The 24,060-nt window shown below is 45.1% G+C and overlaps 2 protein-coding genes across 4 annotated transcripts in view; one reads left to right on the forward strand and one right to left on the reverse strand.

The window, feature by feature from the left end:
- Positions 1–24,060, forward strand: part of LOC144684824 (uncharacterized) — a 112,992-nt gene that overhangs the window by 85,321 nt on the left and 3,611 nt on the right. For all 3 annotated transcript variants that reach the window (XM_078549100.1, XM_078549097.1, XM_078549099.1), the window contains one exon: positions 23,163–23,319. In XM_078549100.1, coding sequence (XP_078405226.1) covers positions 23,163–23,319 — 157 coding nt within the window. The remainder of the gene's footprint in view (positions 1–23,162; positions 23,320–24,060) is intronic.
- The window catches only part of gatd1 (glutamine amidotransferase class 1 domain containing 1), a 30,188-nt gene continuing 27,974 nt past the window's right edge, over positions 21,847–24,060 (reverse strand). The window contains exons 8-9 of the mRNA XM_078549103.1: positions 23,599–23,654; positions 21,847–22,905 (exon numbers count right to left, since the gene is read on the reverse strand). Of these exons, the coding sequence (XP_078405229.1) occupies positions 22,808–22,905; positions 23,599–23,654 (154 nt within the window). The 3' untranslated portion in view covers positions 21,847–22,807. The remainder of the gene's footprint in view (positions 22,906–23,598; positions 23,655–24,060) is intronic.

The following is a 24,060-nucleotide window of genomic DNA, read 5'->3' on the forward strand; positions in this document are numbered from 1 at the left end:
TCAGTTTTATCAAAGTAAAATTTGGCTTTTTGTTGTTTCACTTTAATTTTGTCACTCACTCCCGTTACTACTTCTGGCTTCAGTAATCCAGTAATTTTTTTTAGCTATTGAAAGGGTAGTTTGGATGTGGCATGATATTAGTCACTGAACTGGACTACTTTCCATGCCCTCAGTAGGTGTGTATCTCCATTCTAAGATTGCCTTGTACACATCTGTGTTGGACCTACTCAATTTTCTGATGATCCCTTTGGTAATTTTCACTGCTGCCTCAGCCTTTCCATTTGCCTGGGGATACCGTGGAGATGATGTGTAGTGCTGAATTTCACAATCATTTACGAAGTGCCTGAATTCTTCACTCATAAACTGAGGGCCATTGTCGCTCCTCACAATGTCAGAATTCCATGAAGACTGAAGTGTGCTTTCAGGCATTCTACGATCTCACTGGTAGTTGTTGACATCAGTGGTCTAATTCTCAGTACTCTCGACTGTGACGAGATAATCAGTTCCAGTGAGAGTGAGGAGGTCTAATCCAAACTTCACCCATAGCCTGTCTGAGATGTCATGAGTTATGAGCAGATCTTTAGCTTGGTTAGCTTGATGTTCATTACAAACACGGCACTAGCTGATGTAGTCCTTAGTCTGGTTGCTCATGTTTAGCCAGTAGAGCACTTCTCTTGCCTTCTTCAAACTACATTCAATTCCTTGATGGCTTGCATGTGCTTCAGCATATCTTTTCTCATCTCCTTAGGGATAATGACTCTAGTTCTTTTGTACATAATGTCATCTTGGGTAATCACTTAATCTTTGCATACCCAATACTCTCTTCTAGCAACAGGTGCGTCCTTGACGGTTTCTGGCCATTCTTTCATCACTACTGCACTCAGAGATTTGCATTTTGTTGTGTAGTTTGCTTGATCTAAGCAAGATGCTTGTCTGTCAGGTTCAATGGGTGGAATTTTCCGTGCCTGCTGGCGCGGGCGTGTTTGGCAGTGAGGGGACAATATGGTAGGAAGGGCAAAAATCAGTTTCACGATGTTGTGAAACCAGTTTGCAATTGTCTACTCTACCTATCAATGGCAGGCCACGTTTCCCGCCATCGGACGTCGGGAACTTCGTTGTAATACACCTGCATATCATTATAATCCCAGCTCGCCGGAATCATCCCCCCACGCTGGATCATCTGAGCAGGTGATTGCACGCAAACGTGTTTCACAACAACTGGTGAGCTGCACTTTGAGGGGAGCTTGAAGGTGAGTACAGTGTAATGTTGCGCAGCGCTCGCAAGGGGCTCATGTTGGGTCTCAAGGGCTGCCCTGCAGTTGAGGCAACTTAGAGGGGTGGGCGGGGGGTGGGGGGAGCAAGTGCAGCACTACAGTTGAGGCGACTTGGGGTGGGTGGCGCAAGGGCTATCCTGCGGTTGATGATAGCGCACAAGCATATGCCAGGGTGGGAGGAGAGATGTGGCCATGTATTAGGGAGACCTTGTTTAAAGTGACCATTCCTCTGCAGCTGAGTCAGTTCAGTTGCAGCCACATTGAGATGCTGAGAGTTGGGCCTCTAGTTTATCTGCCCACTCAAGCACTGCAGAGGCATGGAAGTGCCAGAAGTGCTCCAAAGCTTTTCACCTCTTGGGCACAGACTGCAAACTAATGAGTGTTTTAGTTTTAGTGGACTGCAGAACAATTGGACGACTGCACGTGTTGTACAACCTCCTTGCTAAAGCTGGCCATGGAGTAGTCACTGGTGGAGGTGCTCACAACCCCTTGCAAAGTCACCATTCAGGTTTTGACCAGTCTCCCCCTTGATTCAAGCTAACAGTGCAGCCTTGCAGTGCGGGTTAGGAGATTGCCTATGTGTGAGCTAAGAGCACAGCATGCAATCCACAGCTGCCACCAATCGGTTGAGTGGAGTGAGGCGGAGTTGGGTGGGGTCTCGTGCACCAGTTCAGCACACTAAACTCTGGCTATCCAAATGATGGCCAACACTCTCTAGGATGCGTTAAGGGACTGTCAGACTTAACCAAGAGAGGTTTTTAAAACACCCAAGCTAGTGCACGCATCTCATAGAACCATAGAAAAATAGAAGCATGAGTTGGTCATTCAGCCCTTCGAACCTGCTCCGCCATTCAATATGATCATGGCTGATCCTCTATCTCAATGCCTTACTCCTTTAGAGTCTAGAAATCTATCTATTTCCTTAGATATATTCAGTGACTTGGCCTCCACAGCCTTCTGTGGTAGTGAATTCCACAGGTCCACCACCCTCCTTATCTCAGTCCTAAATGGCCTACCCCGTATCCTGAGACTGTGTTCTAGACCACCAGCCAGAGGAAACATTATCCCTGCATCCAGTCTGTCCAGCCCTGTCAGAATTTTATAGGTTTCAATGAGATCCCCTCTCATTCTTCTGAACTCCAGTGAATACAGGTCTAGTCGGCCCAATCTCTCCTCATACGACAATCTTGCTATCCCAGGAATCAGTCTGGTGAAGCTTCGATGCACTTCCTCTATGGAAAGTATATCCTTTCTTAGGTAAGGAGACCAAAACTGCACACAATACTCCAGGTGTGGTCTCACCAAGGCCCTGTATAGCTGCAGTAAGACATCCTTGCTCCTGTACTCAAGTCCTCTCGCAATGAAGGCCAGCATACTATTTGCCTTCTTAACTACTTTCTGCACCTAGATGCTTGCTTTCAGTGATTGGTGTACAAGGAAACCCAGGTACTTTTGCACATCAACATTTCCCAATCTATCACCATTTAATTAATAATACTCTGCCATTCTGTTTTTACTACCAAAGTGGATAACTTCACACTTATCCACGTTTTACTGCATCTGCCATGTATCTGCCCACTCACCATCCTGACTTGGAAATATATCATCATTCCTTCACTATCACTGGGTCAAAATCCTGGAACTCCCTAACAGCACTGTGCTAACCAAGCCACATGGACTGCAGTGGTTCAAGAAGATAACTCACCACCACCTTCTCAAGGGCAACTCGGGATGGGCAATAAATGCTGGCCCAGCCAGCGAAGCCCACATCCCGTGAATGAATAAAAAATCTCACTCAACCTGTCCAAATCGCCTTTAAGCTGCTTAACATCCTCCTCACCACTCACATTCCCACCTAGTTTTGTGTTGTCAGCAAACTTGGAAATATTACATTTTGATCCCTTAACCAAATCATTAATATATATTGTGAATAGCTGGGGCCCAAGCACTGAACCCTGTGGTACCCCACGAGTCACCGCCTGCCATTCTGAAAAAGACCCATTTATTCATACTCTCTGTTTCCTGTCTGTTAACCAATTCTCAATCCATGCCAATATATTACCCCCAATCCCATGTGCTTTAATTTTGCACAATAACCTCTTATGTGGGACTTTATCAAAAGCTTTCTGAAAATCCAAATATACCACATCCACTGGTTCTCCCTTATCTATTCTGCTAGTTACATCCTCAAAAAACTCCAGTAGGTTTGTCAAACATGATTTCCCTTTCATAAATCCATGTTGACTTTGTCTAATCCTATTGATATTTTCTAAGTGTCCTGTTATCACACCCTTTATAATAGACTCTAACATTTTCCCTACCACTGATATTAGGCCAACCAGTCTGTAATTCCCTGTTTTTTTCCTCCCTCCTTTTTTAAATAGTGGGGTTATGTTTGCCACCCTCCAATCTGCCGGGACTGTTCCTGAATCTGCAGAATTTTGGAAGATGACAACAAACGCATCCACTATTTTCATGGTCACCCCTTTTAGTACCCTGGGATGTAGATTATCAGGCCCTAGGGATTTATCAGTATTAACTTCTCCAGCACTGTTTTTTTAATAATACTAATTTTCTTCAATTCCTCCTTCTCACTAGACCTCTGATTTGCTAGTATTTCTGGGAAGTTACTTGTGTCTTCCTCCATGACGACAGAAGTAAAGTAGTTGTTTAATTGTTCTGCCATTTCCTTGTTCTCTATTATAAATTCTCCTGTATTCGGACTGTAAGGGACCTACATTTATCTTCACTAATCTTTTTATTCTTACATATTTATAGAAGCTTTTACAGTCCCCTTTTATGTTCCTTGCAAGTTTACTCTCATACTCTATTTTTCCCCTCTTAATCAATCTCTTGGTCCTCCTTTGCTGAATTCTATACTGCTCCCAATCCTCAGGCTTGCTACTTTTTCTAGCAACTTTATACGACTCCTTTTGGATCAAATACTATTCTTAATTTCTTTTGTTAGCCATGGTCGAGCCATTTTTCCTATTGTGTTTTTGCACCAGAAATGAATATATAACTATTGCAATGCATATATTCGTTCCTTAAATATTAGCCATTGCCTATCCACTATCATGCCTTTTAATGACGTTCCCCAATCTATCTTAGCCAACTTGCGCCTCATACCTTCCTTTGTTTAGATTTAGGACCATAGTTTTGGATTGGACTACTTCACTTTCTAACCTAATGAAGAATTCTATCATGATATGGTCACTGTTCCCTAAAGGACCCCGCACAACAAGATTATTAACTAACCCCTTCTCATTGCGCAAAACCAAATGTAGGATTGCCTGTTGCCTAGTTGGTTCCTCAACATACTGATCCAAAAAAAAACCATCTCGTACACACCCCAGGAATTCATCTGCCACAGTATTAATGCTAATTTGGTTTGCCAGTCTATATGTAGATTAAAGTCACCCAAGATTGCTGTAGCACCCTTGCTACATGTATCTCTAATTTCCTGTTTAATACTGTCCCCTATCTTACCACTACTGTTTGGGGGCCTATATACAACTCCCACTAATTTTTTTTGCCCCTTGTTGCTTCTTAGCTCTACCAAGACTGATTCTACATCTAGATTTTCCGAGCCAACATACTCTCTCACCATTGCACTGAATTCATCCTTAACTAACAATGCCACCTCACCTCCTTTTCCTTTTTGCCTGTCCTTCCTAAATATCAAACACCCTCGGATATTCAGTTCCCAGCCTTGGTCACCCTGCAGCCATGTCTCTGTAATCGCAATCATATCATACCTGTTTACATCTATTTGTGCTGTTAATTCATCTACCTTATTGCAAATACTCCCTCTCTCTCTCTCTCTGTCTTTCATCCTGCAGGAGGTGTACATCAGGGTCTTGGACCCTGCAGGCCTAGATTTATGCCTCATGACGTACAGAGAGCAGAGACGAAGAAGAGAGCGATGGAGACACCTGGCTGGGCTAAGGGAGGAGCAGCACCCTCAGGAAGAAGGGATGGCTGGTGCTCCCGCACATGCCGCTGAAGAGCCACAGAGAGCCATCGCTGGCCAATGCCTAGCTAGACCCAGGGTTGAAAGACGCCGCCTTTCATTCCTGCAGATGACCAAGAACCAGTGTCGCCGAAGACTGTGCATGTTCATGGAACTGGTCAGTCAGGATTTGAAGCCACGGGAACATGGAGAAGCCACAGGAACATGGAGGGCATCTGTTGACAGTGTCTGTGAAAAGTGACCGCGGCACTCAATTTTTATGCCAGTGCCTCCTTTCAGGGTGCCACAGGTGACTTCTGTGGGATATCACATGCCTCCACCCACAAATGCATCCATGAGGTCATGGATGCCATCTTCACAAAGGCACACAACTTTGTGGATTTCTCCTGGGACCAGAAAAGCCAGGATGCAAGAGTGATTGGATCTACCCAGATCTCAGGTTTCCCACAAGTGCAGGGTACGATCAACTGCATTCACATGGTGCTCAGATGTCTGTGACAACAAGGGGTCAACTATGTCAACCGCAAGGGTTTCCACTCGCTGAATGTTCAGCTGGTGTGTGACCACCACAAACACATCCTGTAGGTCTGCGCACGGTTTCCAGGGAGTGTCCGTGACTCCTACATTCTCAGTCAGTCTCAGATCCCTCACATTTTCCAGGGTCCAGAGAGGCTGCAGGGATGGCTGCTCTGGGACAAGGTCTACCCACAGAGGATGTGGTTGATGACACTCGTGCAGCGCCCTCAGACTGCAGTAGAGCGAAGGTACAACGAGGCTCATGCTGCAACTCGCACCTTAGTAGAGCAAACCATTGGGGTGCCGAAAATAAGGTTTAGTATGGCAGCACACATACCCTTTGTGATAATGCTCCTGTCATGGAGACACAATGGCCCTAATAGTTGCTTGATTCCAGGAGGATGATGATGACATGCAGTGAAGACATGCCATAGATCGTCACATAGCCTCTGTGAATATCTTACTCCTGTCTGGCCAAGGGCAGCTCACTTGCGCTCTGTGATCAGGGTACTATCATGGAGATGCAGCCGTGAAACTTTAAATGCACCTGATCCTTTGTCAGCCTTCAGCAGCTGACCCTTTCAGGAGCACAGCATCACCAGTCACAGATGCTGATGGGATGGGGGCCAACCCCACATCAAAGTTTCTGAGAGCACACAGAAAGATTCACGGAACTCAGTGACGGCTGCCCATGATATTCTGGCAGCAATCACAGGCACCATCGAGGTGCAGGCATCAGTAATGTGTCCGGTGAGTATGAAGCCAGACCATCACTTTGGACTGCAGTTTGCACAAAGCACAGGGAAGAGGCCCTGGACTCAGACACCTGCCCTTTTCTTGTGGAGGAACCAAGGCAGAACATCTGAGTGACGTGAACATCAGAACAAGGAACCCCAGGTAAGGAGCCATTCTTGGCAGTTTATTTACAGTAGTGAACATTATGTACAAGTGATTAACACTCATGCTCAGGCTGTTCAACTACATCTTCTTAAATCCCTTTAAGGGGCTGCCTTTTACTTTGCCCCTGATGTTGTTAATTTAGCTTATTTGTAACACAAAAGAGTTACATCCTCTTAACCTTCCTGAAGCTGCCGCTATGTCTTGGTGTTCCTGTGACATCCACAGCGGAGGTGGAGGCAGCTTGCTGACTGCTACACCCTGTCTGTGATGACCTTGACGGGCATCCTCTGGAGTGTCAAGACCTGGAAGGCCCCCGCCTGCTTTCAGGGTCCTGCTGTGTGGCAGTGGCTCCCTCCTCGACCTGCAGAGCTGGAATTGTTGGGGTCACAGGAAGATGGGATTCGGATGGGCCGGACACACCCGGAGTCACATGGGTGCATGGCCCTGGGGTGTGCACCTGCTGATATTCCTCCCTATGGGTGCCTGAGAGCCTGGCTGACTCCTTGAGGAGAAGGGGAAGCTGGAGTGAGATTGAGCAGCCCTGCACCCTTCTCACTGTTGGAAGCCAACTATGGCATCAGTGATGGAGTTCAGCCTGCGCAGCAGTGCAGGACCGACGTCCTGGACCAAAGTCTCCATGACAGCCACCATGTGTTGACCTTGGTGCATTGGCATGCTGGCATTATCACCTCAGCCTGAAGGCAGATGGACTCCTCCATTGTGCCTTACAATCTTAGGAGTGCAGCGGACATCCCTTCCTGATGTTCCCGAACTTGCCTTTGCAGCTCCAGCAACTGAAACATGACCGAGTCCTGAGACTCAGCAGCTTACTGGCCTTCAGCAGTCCTCTGAGTGCCAGAAACCCGGGAAGTCCCTGCCACTGCATGCTGTGGATCAGACAGTGTGATGTGCTCACCAGATTGTGACTCCAAGGCTACTCTAGAACTAGGTCCCACTGAGGAATGTGTTTCTGTGCTGGCGGAGGATGTGGGCAAGCGCTGTGATGGATCTTCAATGAGGGTGCCTTCAGATTCTTCTTCCAAGGTGTCTTCGGGCCTTGATTGGAGGCCCTGGGTTGTGGACTCCCTCGGCTGTTTTCCAGATGTGCCTGAAAAAGCAAGGAGAGATAATTAGTACATGTCAGTGGCTTGTGAAACAGGACACATCACTCACAGCGTGGTTGTCTGATGGATGTTACACCACTGGATCCTCACTCGGTAGAGGAACACACAGGAACAGTCCAGATCTTCACCTGCCAGCTATATGACTCTATTTTCAAAGTCAGGAAGGCCTTGATTTCAGGCATTCTTCCACCAGTCTGCAACCTCTCCCTTTTGTTGTGCGCCAGTTGTCCTACATGAATACAGATGGAGAGACTGTAAGCAGGATGCCTGCCAGGTCAGATGATAAGTATGCCTGGCATGTGTGGATGCTAAGTGGTGCCATGGATGGGATGAGGACAATGAATGTGTGTGTGAGAGTGTGAATGGTGATGACTCTTGAGCTGGTAGTGAGTGAGATCCCTGTGGATGTGTAATGGGTATGTGAATGTGTGAGCTGAGAGTCATGAGGAGAGTGAATTACCCTGGTGGAATGGAGGAGATCATTCATCCTCTTGTGGCTTCTTGAGGCTGTCCTCTTTTGCAGGGCGTTGGCACTGACCACCACTGCTACTGCCTCCCAAGTCAGATTAGTGATGTCGCAGCCCCTCCTGTGGCCAGAGCGGTGGGAGAGGACATCAAGGCATGACTTCACAGCATCCAAAAGGCGCTCAAGGGATGCATCACTAAACCGGAGGGCTGCAGTCTTCTTGCCTTTCGGGGCCATGTCTTCTTTGCAGGAGTCTGGGGCTGGAAGCACTGAGAGGTGTGCGCATGGCTGCACTTTAAATATGGCACCCAGCATGAGGAAGCGGCGAGGTGACGGCATGGCAGGCGAATCGGAGCCCGCCCTAAATCGGAACGGTGTGTTTCCCAGGAATGCATAATTAATGAGGTGGGATTGAGACGATACCATGTGAAAAGCCGCCGTTGTGGCTGGCAGGTAAAACCTTTTACCCGCCCGCTGCCGCACTTAGTGCAAATCTGGGACAATTCCGCCCAATCTCTCTGCTGGGTTGATGACTTCCAGATCATGTGTTGCTGTTGCTTCTCATTGAATCTGGAAGATTCAACACTCTGTACTAGCATTACCAACTTCTTTCAAAGGGAGTTCCACTCTCAACTGGAGTTATTGTCACTAGTTGTTTGATGTGAGTGAAAGCTGCTTATTGTCCTGTGCTCCAATACCACTGAACATCCTTTGCAGTGAGGCTTGCGTAGAGGTTCACACTTTGACAACAAATTGGGTAAGAACTTGGCTAGGCAGTTCACAAACCCTACAAATCATTGAACCACCTTTACACCGTTGGTTGCTATACCTCTGCAACAGCTCTCACCTTATCAGGATAAGGGCAAATGCCTTTCCCTGTCAGCACATGAACTCGGTACTTGACTTCAGTTATCTTCAGTTGCAGTTTTTTTCTTGTTATGTTTAAGGTTTACCTGGCAAGCTCCCTCTAACAGTCTCACTAGATTATGATCATGATTTGCTTCTGTCATTGTATCTCTAACACCCATAGACAGATCCTATTTTCATTGGGGGTAAAGGGGGCAGAATGTGAGGGACATGAGGGAAACCCAAACCCAGCAGGGCCATTTGAAATCAATACTGAGTTCAAACATACCCTATTTTTATGGGAGTGAGGTATGTTTCCCGTAATGTGTGACTTATGATTTTTAAGAGTAGGTGTGACTGTGCATAATAGGTGGCTAAGGTCTGTTGAACAGTTAAGCTGTCAAGTTATTTAAATTCCTTGCTTTTTAAATTTTATTAAAAAAAACAGCCTGTTGAGTCTGAGTTGAAAAAAATTGGTGCTTAAAATTTCAATAGCTGTATGTTGACATAAGCCTGGTGTCTATCATTATAATATTATTACTGCTTGACTGCTTCCACAAGCTATCATTCTCACAGTGGGGGGCCGTAAGTTCATAGTTTGATTGACAGCTCCAAGAGGTTCTTAAGGAATTAGCTGGCTTTGATGTGGGGCTATGATTGCAAATATTTGAATTTATAAAGTATTAAGTACTTGAAGGGACTTAAATGTATTGAATGGGCTTTTATCAATTAGAGTTTTTTTATATATAGTGGTCTGTAATAGATACTGAGAACTTTATTTTATTTCATCTCAGCATGGCTCCTGAGGCCTCTCCACGGTGGATATTGGATGAGTTGGCATGGAGGGTTTAAGGGCAAAGGGTGGTAGATGGGGTGTCATGTGTTGGCATGAGTTGATACTAAGTTGGCATACAGGTTATAAAGAGCCATAGGGTGGGTAGAGGGGCATGAGTTAGCATGAATGGGGCATGGGGAGTGAGTGGGTGAGGGTGACGGGCTGTGAGAGTTGAGAGCTATAGGGTCTAACTGCTTTGATTACAACTGGGACAAAGTTCCAGAACACGAAGGTGGGCCTTCTAACCAGCCCGCCTCGGTGCTCGGCAGCCCTTGTGGCTCTGAATAGTTTCCAGGTTTGGCAGGCCCAACTCCAGCATGCACCTGTGGGAAACCCGAGATTTGGGCAAATCCAATCACTCTTGCATCCTGGCTGTCCTGGTCCCAGCGAAATGCACAAAGTTGTGTGCCCTCGTGAAGATGGCATCCATGACCTCATGGATCCATTTGTGGGTGGAGGCTTGTGGTATCCCACAGAGGTCGCCTGTGGAGCCCTGAAAGGAGCCACTATCATAGAAACTGAGCACCATTTTCACGGCCACTGGCAGTGGATGCGCTCCATGTCCTCGTGGCACCAAATCCTGTAGTGGCTGCCGGATGTGACCGACCAGTTGCCTAGACATGCTCAGTCTTCAGCGATACTGGTTCTCGGTAATCTGCAGGAACGTAAGGCGGTGTCTATAGACCCTGGCTCCAGCTAGGCGCCGACCAATGACTGCTAGCTGTGGCTTATGGATGGTGTGTGCAGGAGCCCCAGCTGCCCATTATGAGGGTGCTGCTCCTCCCTCTGTGTAGCCAGGCGTCTCAGTCGCTCTCTTCTCAATCGTCTTTGATCTCTGTATGCCACGAGGCATACAGCTAGTTCGCCAGACTCCATGATCATGATGTACTCGTCCTGCAGGATGAAAGAGAGATGCGTGGGTTTGCATGGGTGTATTAAGAACCTGTCTTGGTTAAGTCTGAAGGCCCCTTAATGCATCCCGGAGAGCGCCGGCCACCATTTGGATGGTCAGAGACTAGTGCGCTGCATAGCTGCCGGAAAGCCCTACCCACCTCCACCTCACTCCACCCGTCCAATTGGCGGCAGCTTTGCCCAGCATGCTGTGCTCTCAGCTCAGGTACAGGCATTCTTCTAACCCATACTGTAAGGCTGTGCTGTTAGCTTGAACCATGGGGGAGACCGCTCCAAAATGAGATGATGACATTGCAAGGGGCTGTGAGCACCTCCAATAGTGACTGCTCCATGGCCAACTTTAACAAGGAGATTGTACAACGTACCCAGCCGTCCAATTGTTCTGCAGTCCACTAAAATGCTCATTACTTTGCAGTCTGTGCCTGAAGGGTGAAAAGCTCTGGAGCACTTGGTGGCATTTTGATGCCACTGTGTTGCTAGAGTGGGCAGAGAAGCTAGAGTCCCAACGCCACTCATATCAATGTGGCTGCAACTGAACTGTCTCAGCTGCAGAGGAATGGTCACTTTATACAAGGTTTCCCTAATGCGTAGCTGCTAACCCCCTGCCGGCATATGCTTGTGCACTACCTTCAACTGCAAGGCCCCCCAATGCGCCTCAACTGTAGGGCAGCCCTTGCCCCCTACAATGCACCTCAACTCAGGCGAGTACTCTGCAGTGTTACTGTGCTCACCTCCAAGTTCCCCTCAAAGTGCACGTCCTTTATATGCTGTGTGCAATCACGCCAACGTGGGCAGATGATCCAGAGGGGAGGGGACGATTCCAATAGGCTGGGCTTATAATAAAATGCAGATGTATTACAATGAGATTCCGGATGTCTGATGGCAGGAAATGTGGCCCGCCATTGGCGGACGGAGCAGACAATCACAAACTGGTTTCACAGCACCGTGAAACCGATTTTTGGTCTTCTTGCCATATTGTCCACTCACGCCACCGAGCATGCCCGATGCCGGTGGGTACAGACGATTCTGTCCTAAGTCTTTTCATCATGATCTTACAGGAAAAATAAACAGCAAGGAAGAACATGATCCCTTTTTCTGTCCATTAGCTGCCTTGCATTGAAAGTATCATTGGGCAGAGTGGCTTGGAGGAATTATTGAGCCTGACAGGATGAAGCTGGATTAACATTAGTACAGTCATTATTGGTGACCGGTTTCACTTCAACTATCTGACCTAATTCAGTTCTCTCATGAGTTCAGTGATTCCTCCACTTTAATCCCTTGATAATCTCATCAGTACTTGCAACTTAATAAAACATTTCAAAAATCCATGATAAACATCAGTGCAAGTAATGACTCCTTTTAAAAAGGGCCTTAGTGGCCAGCCTCTCTCAGTGAAAAGGATTTGAAGAAAGACTCCAGTTTGTTCTTTACGATCGATAATGCTTTCCTGCTGATTTACTGGCTACATGCACTAGCTAGGATGTTACGGAGTCACATAAACTAGAAGGGTCCCAGCTTGATCCGTAGTGTTGAATTTTATCAGCAGGTTGGAGAGAGGAGGGGAGGCTGGCAATAATTTAGTTTTTATTTATTCTTTCATGGGATGTGAGTGTCGCTGGCTAGGCCAACATTTATTGCCCATCCCTAACTGCCCTTGAGGAGGTGGTGATGAGCCGCCTTCTTGAACCGCTGCAGTCCATGTATTGTAGGTAAACCCGCAGTGCTGTTAGGAAGGGAGTTCCTGGATTTTGACCCAGCGACAGTGAAGGAACGGCAATATATTTCCAAGTCAGGATGGTGAGTGGCTTGGAGGGGAGTACCAGGCAGTGATGTTCCCGTCATCTACTAACCTTGTCCTTCTAAGTGATAGAGGACGTGGGTTTGGAAGGTACTGTTGAAAGAGCTGTGGTGAGTTGCTGCAATGCATCTTGTAGATGGTACACACTGCTGCCACTGTGCGTCAGTGTTGAGGGAATGAATGGTTTAAGGCGATGGATGGTGTGCCAATCGAGCGGGCTGCTTTGACCTGGATGGTGTCGAGCTACTTGAGTTTTGTTGGAGCTACACTCACCCAGGTGAGTGGAGAGTATTCCTTCACACTCCTGACTTGTGCCTTGTACTTGATGTACAGGCTTTGAGGAGTCAGGAAGTGAGTTACTCGTCGCAGGATTCCCAGCCTCTGACCTGTTCTTGTAGCCACAGTATTTATATGGCTGGTCCAGTTCAGTTTCTGGTCAATGGTAAACCCCAGGAAGTTGGTAGCTGGGGGATCCAGCGATGGTAATGCCATTGAATGTCAAGGGGAGATAGTTAGATTCTCTCTGGTTGGAGATGCTCATTGCCTGGTACTTGTATGGTGTGTATGTTACTTGCCACTTATCAGCCCAAGCTGTCCAGGTCTTGCTGCATAAGGACATGGATTGCTTCAGCATCTAAGGAGCCGTGAATGGTACTGAACATTGTACAATCATCAGTGAACATCCACACTTCTTGACCTTATGATGGAGTGAAGGTCATTGATGAAGCAGCTGAAGGTGGTTAGGACACTACCCTGAAGAACTCCTGCAACAATGTCAGGGACTGAGATGATTGACCTCCAACAACCACAGCCATCTGAAACAAAAATTAAAAAATGCTGGAAAAACTCAGGTGTAACAGCATCTGTGGAGAGAAAGACAGAGTTAATGTTTCAAGTCTGTATGACTCTTCTTCAGAGCTGCCTTTATCTTTAAACACAACCGTCTTCCTTTATGCTAGGTATGACTCCAATATTGGATCCCTATGACATGAAAAAAAAAATCCAACACTATGTATCAAAACTTTGTTCTTTTTGCTATTTTTAAAATGAACTTTCTGTTGAATCAAAAAGCACGGCTGCTACAAGTTACATGACCTCATGATTCACCCTTTATTCTGGAAACAGTTACAAGGACAAAAGAATTCCTCTTTCAGCCTGTGGAATCTCACACCACATTGTACAGACCCCTTGTTATCACCAGGGAAACCAAGGGACTCACAGATCAAAACTCGTTGTGCCTGCAGAACTGCTAACAGACTCACATCACACCTGGGATTGTCCAGGTCCATTTCAAAAGGGGCCATTGAGGGGACAAAGGGACGTCTTTTGCATCTTGATCAGCTTACTCTTGTAACAGAGTCAGAGGGTCTGCCTAGACAGTGGTTTCCAACACAAGACCCTCAATATGAATTGTAAATCTCTCAACAGCTAAGCATTGGGACATTATCAGTCCTGAAATCAAAGCCAGTTTCAGACACTGGATAAACATCCCTTTGTGAAATCATTGTGGAGAAAGAGGGTCACATGACTCGAGTAACCAGTTTGAGATCTCTATATTCCTTTGAGAACAGATAAATCCTCAGACTGTTGTTTTAACACCAATTGGAAAGGACTCTAGCAGCCCGGCTGAGCAAGCAGCCGATTACCTCCTCTCAACCCCTGGCCGACTGCTTGATTTTAAAAGAGTCTGATCAATGCCTGCTAAGTGGCCTAAGCACAGAAAGCCCATCATGTTGCAGTGCCATTCGTTTCAACAATTTTCATGTTGTTGTCTCCAACCAGAAACTCATCTGGATTGAACTCAGCCACGAAGGAAACACCCTCTGGACTTGACTTCTCGGACTCTGGAAATCACGTGAACTAACATTCACTACTGTGGCTCTTGTACTGTTACTTTCCATAGTTGTAAACGTCTTTTTTATATACCTTCCCACCCCCACCACCGCCCCCCCCTTACTGTGTGTGTGTTTAGTGGAGTGGGTTTTGAATGTGAAATAAATTATCCTTCTGAATTAATCGTAACACAAGTTTTCTGCAAGAAATTAGGAAATTGGATCACACAGACCAAGGGTTTGGGAAAACATGCCACGGCATACTTCAAAAATAATTCAAAACAACTTCTACTCACGGACAGCTGGTGAGAGGAAAGAAGTACAGTTTGCCTGTCTCTGTCCTGGCCATAACACAAACCAGTGGAGAGTTTTTCCTCTGATCCCCATTGACTCCAGTTTTGTTGGGGCTCCTTGATGCCACATTCGGTCAAATATGGCCTTGATGTCAAGGGCAGTCATCATCACCTCACCTCTTGGGTTCAGCTCTTTTGTCCATGTTTGGACCAAGGCAGTAATGAGGTCAGGAGCTGACTGGCCTTGGCAGAACCCAAAATAAACATCAGTAAGCAGGTTATTGCTGCTTGATAGCACTGTCAACGACACCTTCCATCACTTTGCTGATGATTGAAGTAGACTGATGGGGTGGTAATTGGTCGGATTGGATTTGTCCTGCTTTTTGTAGACAGGACATACCTTGAAACATACACATAATGATCAGTGTTGTAGCTGTATTGGAACAGCTTGGCTCGGGGCACGGGAAGTTCTGGAGCACAAGTCTTCAGTACTATTGTTGGAATGTTGTCAGGGCCCATAGCCTTTGCAGTATCCAGTGCCTTTAGCCACTTCTTGATAACACGTGGAGTGAATCAAATTGGCTGAAGACTAGCATCTATGATGTTGGGAACCTCAAGTGGAGGCTGAGGTGGATCATCGACTCAGTACTTCTGGTTGAAGATGGTTGCAAATGCTTCAGTCTTGTATTTTGCACTGATATGTTGGGCTCCCCCATCATTGAGGATGGGGATATTTGTGGAGCCTCCTCCTCCAGTCAGTCGTTTATTTTCCACCATCATTCACGACTGGATCTGGCGGGACTGCAGAGATTTGATCTGACCCATTGGTTGTGGGATTGCTTAGCTTCTATCGCATGCTGCTTCTGTTTGGCATGCAAATAGTCCTGTCTTGTAGCTTCACCAGGTTCACGCCTCATTTTTAAGTATGCCTGGTGTTGCTTCTGGCATATCCTCCTGCACACTTCATTGAGCCAGGGTTGATTCCCCCATCTTGATGCTTAGCAGTAGGGTGAGGGATATGTTGGGCCATGAGGTTACAGATTGTACTTGAGTATAATTCTGCTGCTGTTAATGGCCCACAGCGCCTCATGGATGCCCAGTTTTTAGTTACTAGATCTGTTCAAAATCTATCCCATTTAGAACGGTAGTCATGCCACACAACACAATGGAGGGTATCCTCAATGTGATGACGGGACTTCGTCACAATGAGTGGTCACTCCTACTGATACTGTCATGGACAGATGCATCTGCAACAGGTGGATTGGCGAGGACAAGCTCCATAGGTTTTTCCCTCTTGTTGGGTTCCCTCACCACCTGCTGAAGACTCAGTCTAGCAGCTATGTCCTTTAGGACACAGCCAACAGTAGTGCTACTCAGCCACTTGGTGATGGATATTGAAGTCCCTCACCCAGGGTACATTCTGCACCCTTGCCAACCTCAGTGCTCCCTCCAAGTGGTGTTAACATGGAGAATTACTAATTCATCAGCTGAAGGGGGAAGGTAGATGGTAATCAGCAGGCAATTTCCTTGCCTATGTTTGACTTGATGGCATGCGACCTCATGGGGTCCATAGTCAATACTGAGGACTCCCAGGGCAACCTCTTCCCATCTGTGTACCACTGTGCCGACACCTCTGGTGTGTCTGTGCAGCCGGTGGGACAGGACATACCCAGGAATGGTGATGCTGGTGTCGGTAATGTATGATTTTGTGACTATTACTGTTGCTTGACTAGTCTGAGACAACTCTCCCAATTTTGGCACAAGCCCCCAGATGTTAGTAGGGAGGACTTTGCAGGATCCACTGGGCTGGGTTTTCCGTCGTCATTCCTGGTGTCTAGGTCGATGCCAGGTGCTTCATCCAGTTTCATTCCTTATCAACTTTTCTGTAGTGGTTTGATACAACTGAGTTGCTTGCTAGGCCATTTCAGAGGGCAGTTAAGAGTCAACCACATTGTCGTGGATCTGGAGTCACATGTAGGCCAGACCAGATAAGGACAGCAGATTTCCTTCCCTAAAGGGCATTAGTGAACTAGATGAGTTTTTACTACAATTGACAATGGTTTCATGGACACCATTACTGAGAATAATTTCAGATTCATCCATTGAATTTAAATTCCACCAGCTGATTTGAACCTGAGTCCTCAGAGCATTAGCCTGGATCTCTGGATAGCTAGTCAAGTGGCATTGCCACTATACCACCGCCTCCTCTCAGGGAAAGGCATCAGAAGGGGAACCACTTAAATGGCCAATTAAGGGCGACTTTCCACCCCATGGGCAGTATGCTGCCCATGTCTTTGCTCACACCAATCCCATTCATCCATCACCCATGTTTTCGCTGACCCAAATTGGCTCCTGGGTAAGCAGAACCTCAATTTTAAAATTCTCATCCTTATTTTCAAATCTTTCCATAACCTCACCCATCCTTAATACAGCCCCACAATTCTGAGTTACCACCTCTTCTCCCATTCTGATTTCTTCACATCTCTGATTTTAATCGCTCCAACATAGGCAACCAAGTCTTCAGCTGCCAAATCCCTAAGCTCTTGAATTCTCTCCCTAAACTTCTCTGCCTTTCTACTGCTGCCATGTGGGAAGACTGCCATGTAAATCCTCATGGCCTCCTAGTGGGTTCCAGGAGGGGAGTGGGCCTTCCTTCTGGGAGAACATATGGCAGCTAATTTGTGCAGAGCAAGGTGCCATGGACAGCAAATAAATAAATAACCAGCTAATATGTTTTATTGGGATGGTTAGTCGGCATTGTCACTAGAACAACTCCCCTTCTCTTCAAATCCTGCAGTCGGATCTTTTATGTCCACTTGAACAGAGTGACTTAATTTAATATATTATCCAAAAGAAAAGTGTCAGACTACCATAAAATATAGGCCATGTGGCATATGAGAGCTATCATAATAGTTGAAGGGGGAATTTTGTGCTGTTTTTTTTGCAGTGGCAGTGTGATGCCACCATAACAGATGATGGGGACCTGGAGGTAGACATTCTTTCAAGTGACAGGGAGTCAAAAGGAAAGTGGGAACCACAATAGGGTCATAGGACATAGGAGCAGGAGTTCAGCCCATTCAGCCCTTCAAGCTTGCTCTGCCATTTGATAAGATCATGGCTGATCTGAATGTGGTCTCAATTTCACTTTCTTGTTGCCCACCAGCAATCGTCTCCCCATTCCATAACCTTTGACTCCCTCATCTATCAAAAATCTATCTAATTCAACCTTGAATAAGTTCAATGATCTGGACGGACCCCACTGTTTTCTGGAGAAGAGAATTCCACAGACAAACGACTCAGAGAAAAAAAAAAATCCTTGTTCTATTTTAAAAGGGAGACCTCTTAAACTGTGTCACGTCGTTCTCATGTCCCCCACAAGAGGAAACATCCTCCCGGTATCCACACTATTAAATCCCTTAAGGATCTTATATGTTTCAATAAGATCACCTCTCATTTAGATTCCAGTGGATGAAGGCCCAAGCTGTTTAAACTTTCTTGATAAGTTTTTCATCCTAGGAATCAGTCGAGTGAACCTTTTCTGAACTCCTTCTAATGCAATTATATCCTTTTTCAAATAAGGAGGCCAAAACTATAGTATTCCAGATGTCATCTTAACAAGGCCATGTACAGCCTCAGTAAAACTTCCCTACTTTTATATTCTATTCCTCTTGCAATAAACACCAATATTCCATTTGCCTTCATAATCACTTGCTGTACCTGCCTACTACCTTTTTGGGATTTATGTGCCTGGACACCCAGATCCCACTATACCACCGAGTTCTGAAATCTTTCTCCATTTAAATAGTATACTGCTTTTCTATTTTTCCTGCCAAAGTGGACAAGTTCACATTTTCTCACATTTCTACTCCATCTGCCAAATTTTTGCTTACTCACTTAACCTCTCTATATCCATTTGCAGATTCTCTACTTTCACTTGAAAACTTACTTTCCTACCTATCCTGGTGTCATCAGCAAATTTAGCTACCACACATTCGGTGCCTTCATTCAAGTCATTGAGATAGATTGTAAATAGTTGACGCCCAACACTGATCCCTGTGGCACTCCATTAGTTACAGCTCGCCAACCTGAAAACGGCCCATTTATCCCTACTCTCAGCTTCCTGTTAGCTAACCAGTCCCTTACCCATGCTAATATGTTACCCCCTACACCATGAGTTCTTATTTTTAGTACCCTTTGATGTGGCATCTTATCAAATGCTTTTTGGAAGTCCAAGTGCACCACATCTACAGGCTCCCCTTTATCCACCTTGCTTGTTACTTCCTCAGTGAACTCTATTAAATTAGTCAAACACGATTTTCCAAAACCATATTGACGCTGCTTGATCCGGTGATGATTTCCAAAATATCCTGCTATAGCCTCCTTAATAATGTAGTTTCCCTATGACAGATGTTAGGCTAACTGGCTTATAGTTTCCTGCTTTCTGTCTCCCTCCTTTCTTGAATAAAGGTATTACATTTACTCTTTTCTAATCCATTAGGACCCTTCCAGAATCGAAGGAATTTTAGAAGATTATAACCAATGCCTCTACTATCTTTGCAGCTGCTTCTTTTAAGACCCTAGGATGCAGGTCACCAGGTCCTGGGGACTTGTTAGCCTTTAGGTCTAATAGTTTTCCCGGTAGCTTTTCCCTGGCGATGGTGATTGTCCCTTTTAAATTCCTCCCTCCCTTTTGCCTCTTGATTTTCAATTATCTTTGGGAAGTTTTCTAAGTCTTCTACAGTGAAGACAGACACAAAATACCTGATCAAAGCTTCAGCCATTTCCTTGTTTCCATTATTAATTCTCCAGGCTCACTCTCTAGAGGACCAACACTCGCTTTTATTACTCTTTTCCTTTTTAAGTACTTGTAGAAACTCTTACAACCTGTTTTTATAGTTCTAGCTAGCTTTCTCTCATACTCTTCTTTCTCCCTCTATTATTTTGCTGGTTCTTAAAATCTATCCAATCTTCTGATCTATTATTAATCTTCATAGAATTATACACTGTTTCTTTCGATTGATACTATCCTTAGCCACAGATGGCGCATCCTTCTCAAGGAGTCTTTCTTTTTCACTGGGACGAATCTTTGCTGAGAGTTATTAAATATCTCCTTAAAAGTCTTCCTTGACCTCTCTGTCTCAATTTCTGGTGATAGACTGTCCACCAATATCCATTACAAGCCTACCGACTCACACAGCTACCTCGACTACAGCTCCCTCGACTACAGCTCCTCACACCCCGCTTCCTGTAAGGACTCCATCCCATTCTCTCAGTTCCTTCGCCTCCGTCGCATCTGTTCTGATGATGCTACCTTCAAAAACAGTTCCTCTGACATGTCCTCCTTCTTCCTTAACCGAGGTTTTCCACCCACGGTAGTTGACATGGCCCTCAACCATGTCCGGCCCATCTCCCGTGCATCCACCCTCACGCCTTCTCCTCCCTCCCAGAAACATGATAGGATCCCCCTTGTCCTCACTTATCACCCCACCAGCCTCCACATTCAAAGGATCATCCTCCGCCATTTCCGCCAACTCCAGCATGATGCCACCACCGAACACATCTTCCCTTCACCCCCTCTGGCGGCATTCCGTAGGGATCGTTCCCTCCATGACACCTTGGTCCACTCCTCCATCAACCCCTACTCCTTAACCCCCACCTACGGCACCTCCCCATGCATACGCAAAATATGCAACACCTGCCCCTTCACTTCCTCTCTCCTCACCGTCCAAGGGCCCAAACACTCCTTTCAAGTGAAGCAGCATTTCACTTGCATTTCCCCCAACTTAGTCTACTGCATTCGTTGCTCCCAATGCGGTTTCCTCTACATTGGAGAGACCAAACGCAGACTGGGCGACCGCTTTGCAGAACACCTTCGGTCTGTCCGCAAGAATGACCCAGACCTCCCTGTCGCTTGCCATTTTAACACCACCCTGCTCTCTTGCCCACATGTCCTTGGCTTGCTGCATTGTTCCAGTGAAGCTCAATGCAAACTGGAGGAACAGCACCTCATCTTCCGACTAGGCACTTTACAGCCTTCCGGACTGAATATTGAGTTCAACAACTTTAGATCTTGAACTCCCTCCTCCATCCCCACCCCCTTTCCGTTTCTTCCCCCTCCCTTTTGTTTTTTTCCAATAATTTATATAGATTTTTCTTTTCCCACCTATTGCCATTATTTTTAAATCTATACCTTTTATGCCCTTTTAGTCTTATTTCACCCCACCCCCACTAGAGCTATCTGTACCTTGCGTGTCCTGCTATCGATTCTTAATTAGCACATTCTTTTAGATAATATCACCACCTTCAACACCTCTTTGTTCTTTTGTCCGTGACATCTTTTGGTTATCTGCTCCTATCACTGCTTGCTTGTCCCTTCAACCACCAACTCCCCCCCCCCCCCGCCAAAACTTCTCCCCCCACCCCCCCACCTTAAACAAGCTTATATTTCACCCCTCTCCTATTTTTACTTAGTTCTGTTGAAGGGTCAAGAGGACTTGAAACGTCAACTTTGTTCTTCTCCGCCGATGCTGCCAGACCTGCTGAGTTTTTCCAGGTATTTCTGTTTTTGTTTTGTACCGCATCTCTACTGTCTTACCTTTTACCCTTGTTTCCCAGTTCATGTTAGCCAACTCTATCTTCATACCTTTATAATTACCTTCAGGTTTAAAACACTAGCCTTTTAACACCACCACCTTTTCCTACATTCCTGTATTTCCAAATTATCAAATACCCTTCAATATTCAGGTCCCAGCTTGGTCATCCTGCAACCATGTCTCCTTAATGGCTATCAGGTCATAATATTTATTTTGATCTGAGCTAACAATTCATCCATTTTGTTATGAATACTGCACATATTCAGATACAGAGCATAACAGCTGTTTTTTTTATGGAAGTGGGGAGCCACAGCCAGGATAATGAGCCAAGGAATTATTTATTCTTTTCATTGGCAGTAGGGCCACCATAATGGCCAAAGTGGAGAAGGACTGTTTTATTTTTTCCCAACTGGAAGTGGAAACATTACTTTTAATACTTTGGAGCTTCAAAAAGTTGTCAAAAAAGGTGTGTATTTTTAAAAAAAAATATTTGACAAGCAAACATTTAAAATTAAAGTAACTGAAGCCAAGTCCAAACCTGGCTACCATTAAGATTTTTAACTGGGTTAGATGCTGGAAACTAAATGATGCACCCTGGTGAGCAGAGCCAGTTGTCACAGTGCTAAACACTGGCAAAAGACACAATGAGAACATGGGGACAGAGGTTTTTAGCCATTATAAAAGATCACACTTTGGCATCAAATTTCTGCAGTATTTGCACCCAGAGATGCACTATGTGCAAAACAATTGTGTGGTTTAAAAGATTGCACAACCTCGGGTTGAAACAATACTTGATTATGCTGCTTTGTGCTTATTTTACATTCAAATGAGATTCACAGGAATTTTGAACATTTCTTGATGTTTGCAGAATGGACATGGGAATGGGCATATTTTCGTGCCTGACTTTTGAATTACGTCCAGAGAGGAAATCGCTCACCGCTGAGATAGGATGTTATTATAAAATGTTGATATTAAAAAATGATAGAAAATTGTGACACAGAGTTATTTAAGCTTGCTTGTGAACAGGAAAGTTGTGCCATATGTAAGATGGTCTATCCTAATTTTTCTTTACCTTTATTTTTCAAAAGAACCTTTAAAAATACAATTTTAATTTAGAATTAAGCTCCAAATAAATAATCTGTCTTTGGCTGAAAATAGCTCCACAGTCTCTTAATTCAGCCACTCAGAGCTAAAGACTATAACAATTGATTTGGCTCTGTAAGCAGGTTAACCTGTTTTGTATATTTATTGTGTCAACTACTTAGGTGACAATGCTGGATGAGTTAGACCAGTTGTGTTTGAAAGAGGTAACTCACCCACATAATGGCAAAGGTGAATAATGTAGTCATTACAGCTGAGGCTCAAAGGGGAAGATTTAAAGTTGTTGGGTAGGTAGGGAACAAATGGAATCCATATTATTGTCATTTCTTCTGAGATGTTCTTTGTTAGTGACAGTCCAATACATTGCTGCTGTGCTTCCCATTCCCAGACCTCAATAATGATTCCTGACTAGTGATTAGGATGCAAACCCTCCAAGTCACATCTGTGAGAAATCAGGAGAAAAATCATAGCATGAAAACAAGGATTTAAAAAAAATTTTCTTTGAATACTTTATAAAAATATTGAAATGGTGAAGAAAGACTTTGGGTAGGTGAGGCAGTCAGAGGTAGAAAATCTTGTCATGAAACCTTGAGGAACCATCCAACCAGATTTTGTAACTCTACCTAAGACCCTTGCTCTTAGAAGTTTTCACTGACGCATGGCCAACATACTGACTTAATCAGTCTGTTTTTCCTCTAGGTTTTTGTTACTTGCAATGTCCAGTTATGCACCAATGTATATAATTTTAAACCATGTATGCTGGGATGTGGCTCTGACAACAGTTCACAAATGGAACAGTCGGACATGCAGCAAGTCAGCGCAGGACCAATTCACATCAAAAAGGAGAGTGACTTAGGTGAGAATGAAAGTGTTTATGATTAATTATTTCCCATGTTGTTCTGCCAAAGTTTGATCACCTCTTTTTCAGAATGTTGCTGACCGGGTGGCCTTGCTGGAGTATAGTTCAGGCAGTTACCTTGCTGAAGTGACCATTGTTCACATTTAAGCCTTGACGGTGAGTGCTATGCAACCATGTACATGGCTGCCCTATATCCTATCAGCCAAGTACTTGATACTCATACAATCGCAATTCCACCAACAGTTTCTGAATATCAGTAAGAAACAGGACCCCTACCTGGTGTAGGGCCAGGTGTAATATTCTTAGAACCACCTTGGATGGGGATCAAACCTCTGAAATAAAAACAGAAAAATGCTGGAAACACTCAGTGGGTCAGGCAGCATCTGTAGAAAGAGGAACAGAGTAAATGTTTCAGGTCTGTACTGTTGCATCAGAAGTGATTAAATAAACTAGTTACTGTGTACAGAAGACAAAAAATTGATTATAAATTATTTGCCATTAATCTGTAACTATGTTGCTCAGAATTCCGGTGCAACGTGAAACATGCTTGGAACTCATTGGTATAAACTTATTGATATAAATAGTTCCCAATGAATGCTTGCCTTGTACATGAATTGAAATCTTGTATTATAATAGGTTATTTAACATTTTGATCCTTTCCAACAGATTGGTAGAATTTAAATTTTTGCAAATTTTCCTCCTCTATTTTTCCTCCAATTTCCTGGTCTTCCTTGGACA

The sequence above is a fragment of the Cetorhinus maximus genome, chromosome 9, assembly GCF_964194155.1.
Source record: "Cetorhinus maximus chromosome 9, sCetMax3.hap1.1, whole genome shotgun sequence".
NCBI classification, from domain to species: domain Eukaryota; kingdom Metazoa; phylum Chordata; class Chondrichthyes; order Lamniformes; family Cetorhinidae; genus Cetorhinus; species Cetorhinus maximus.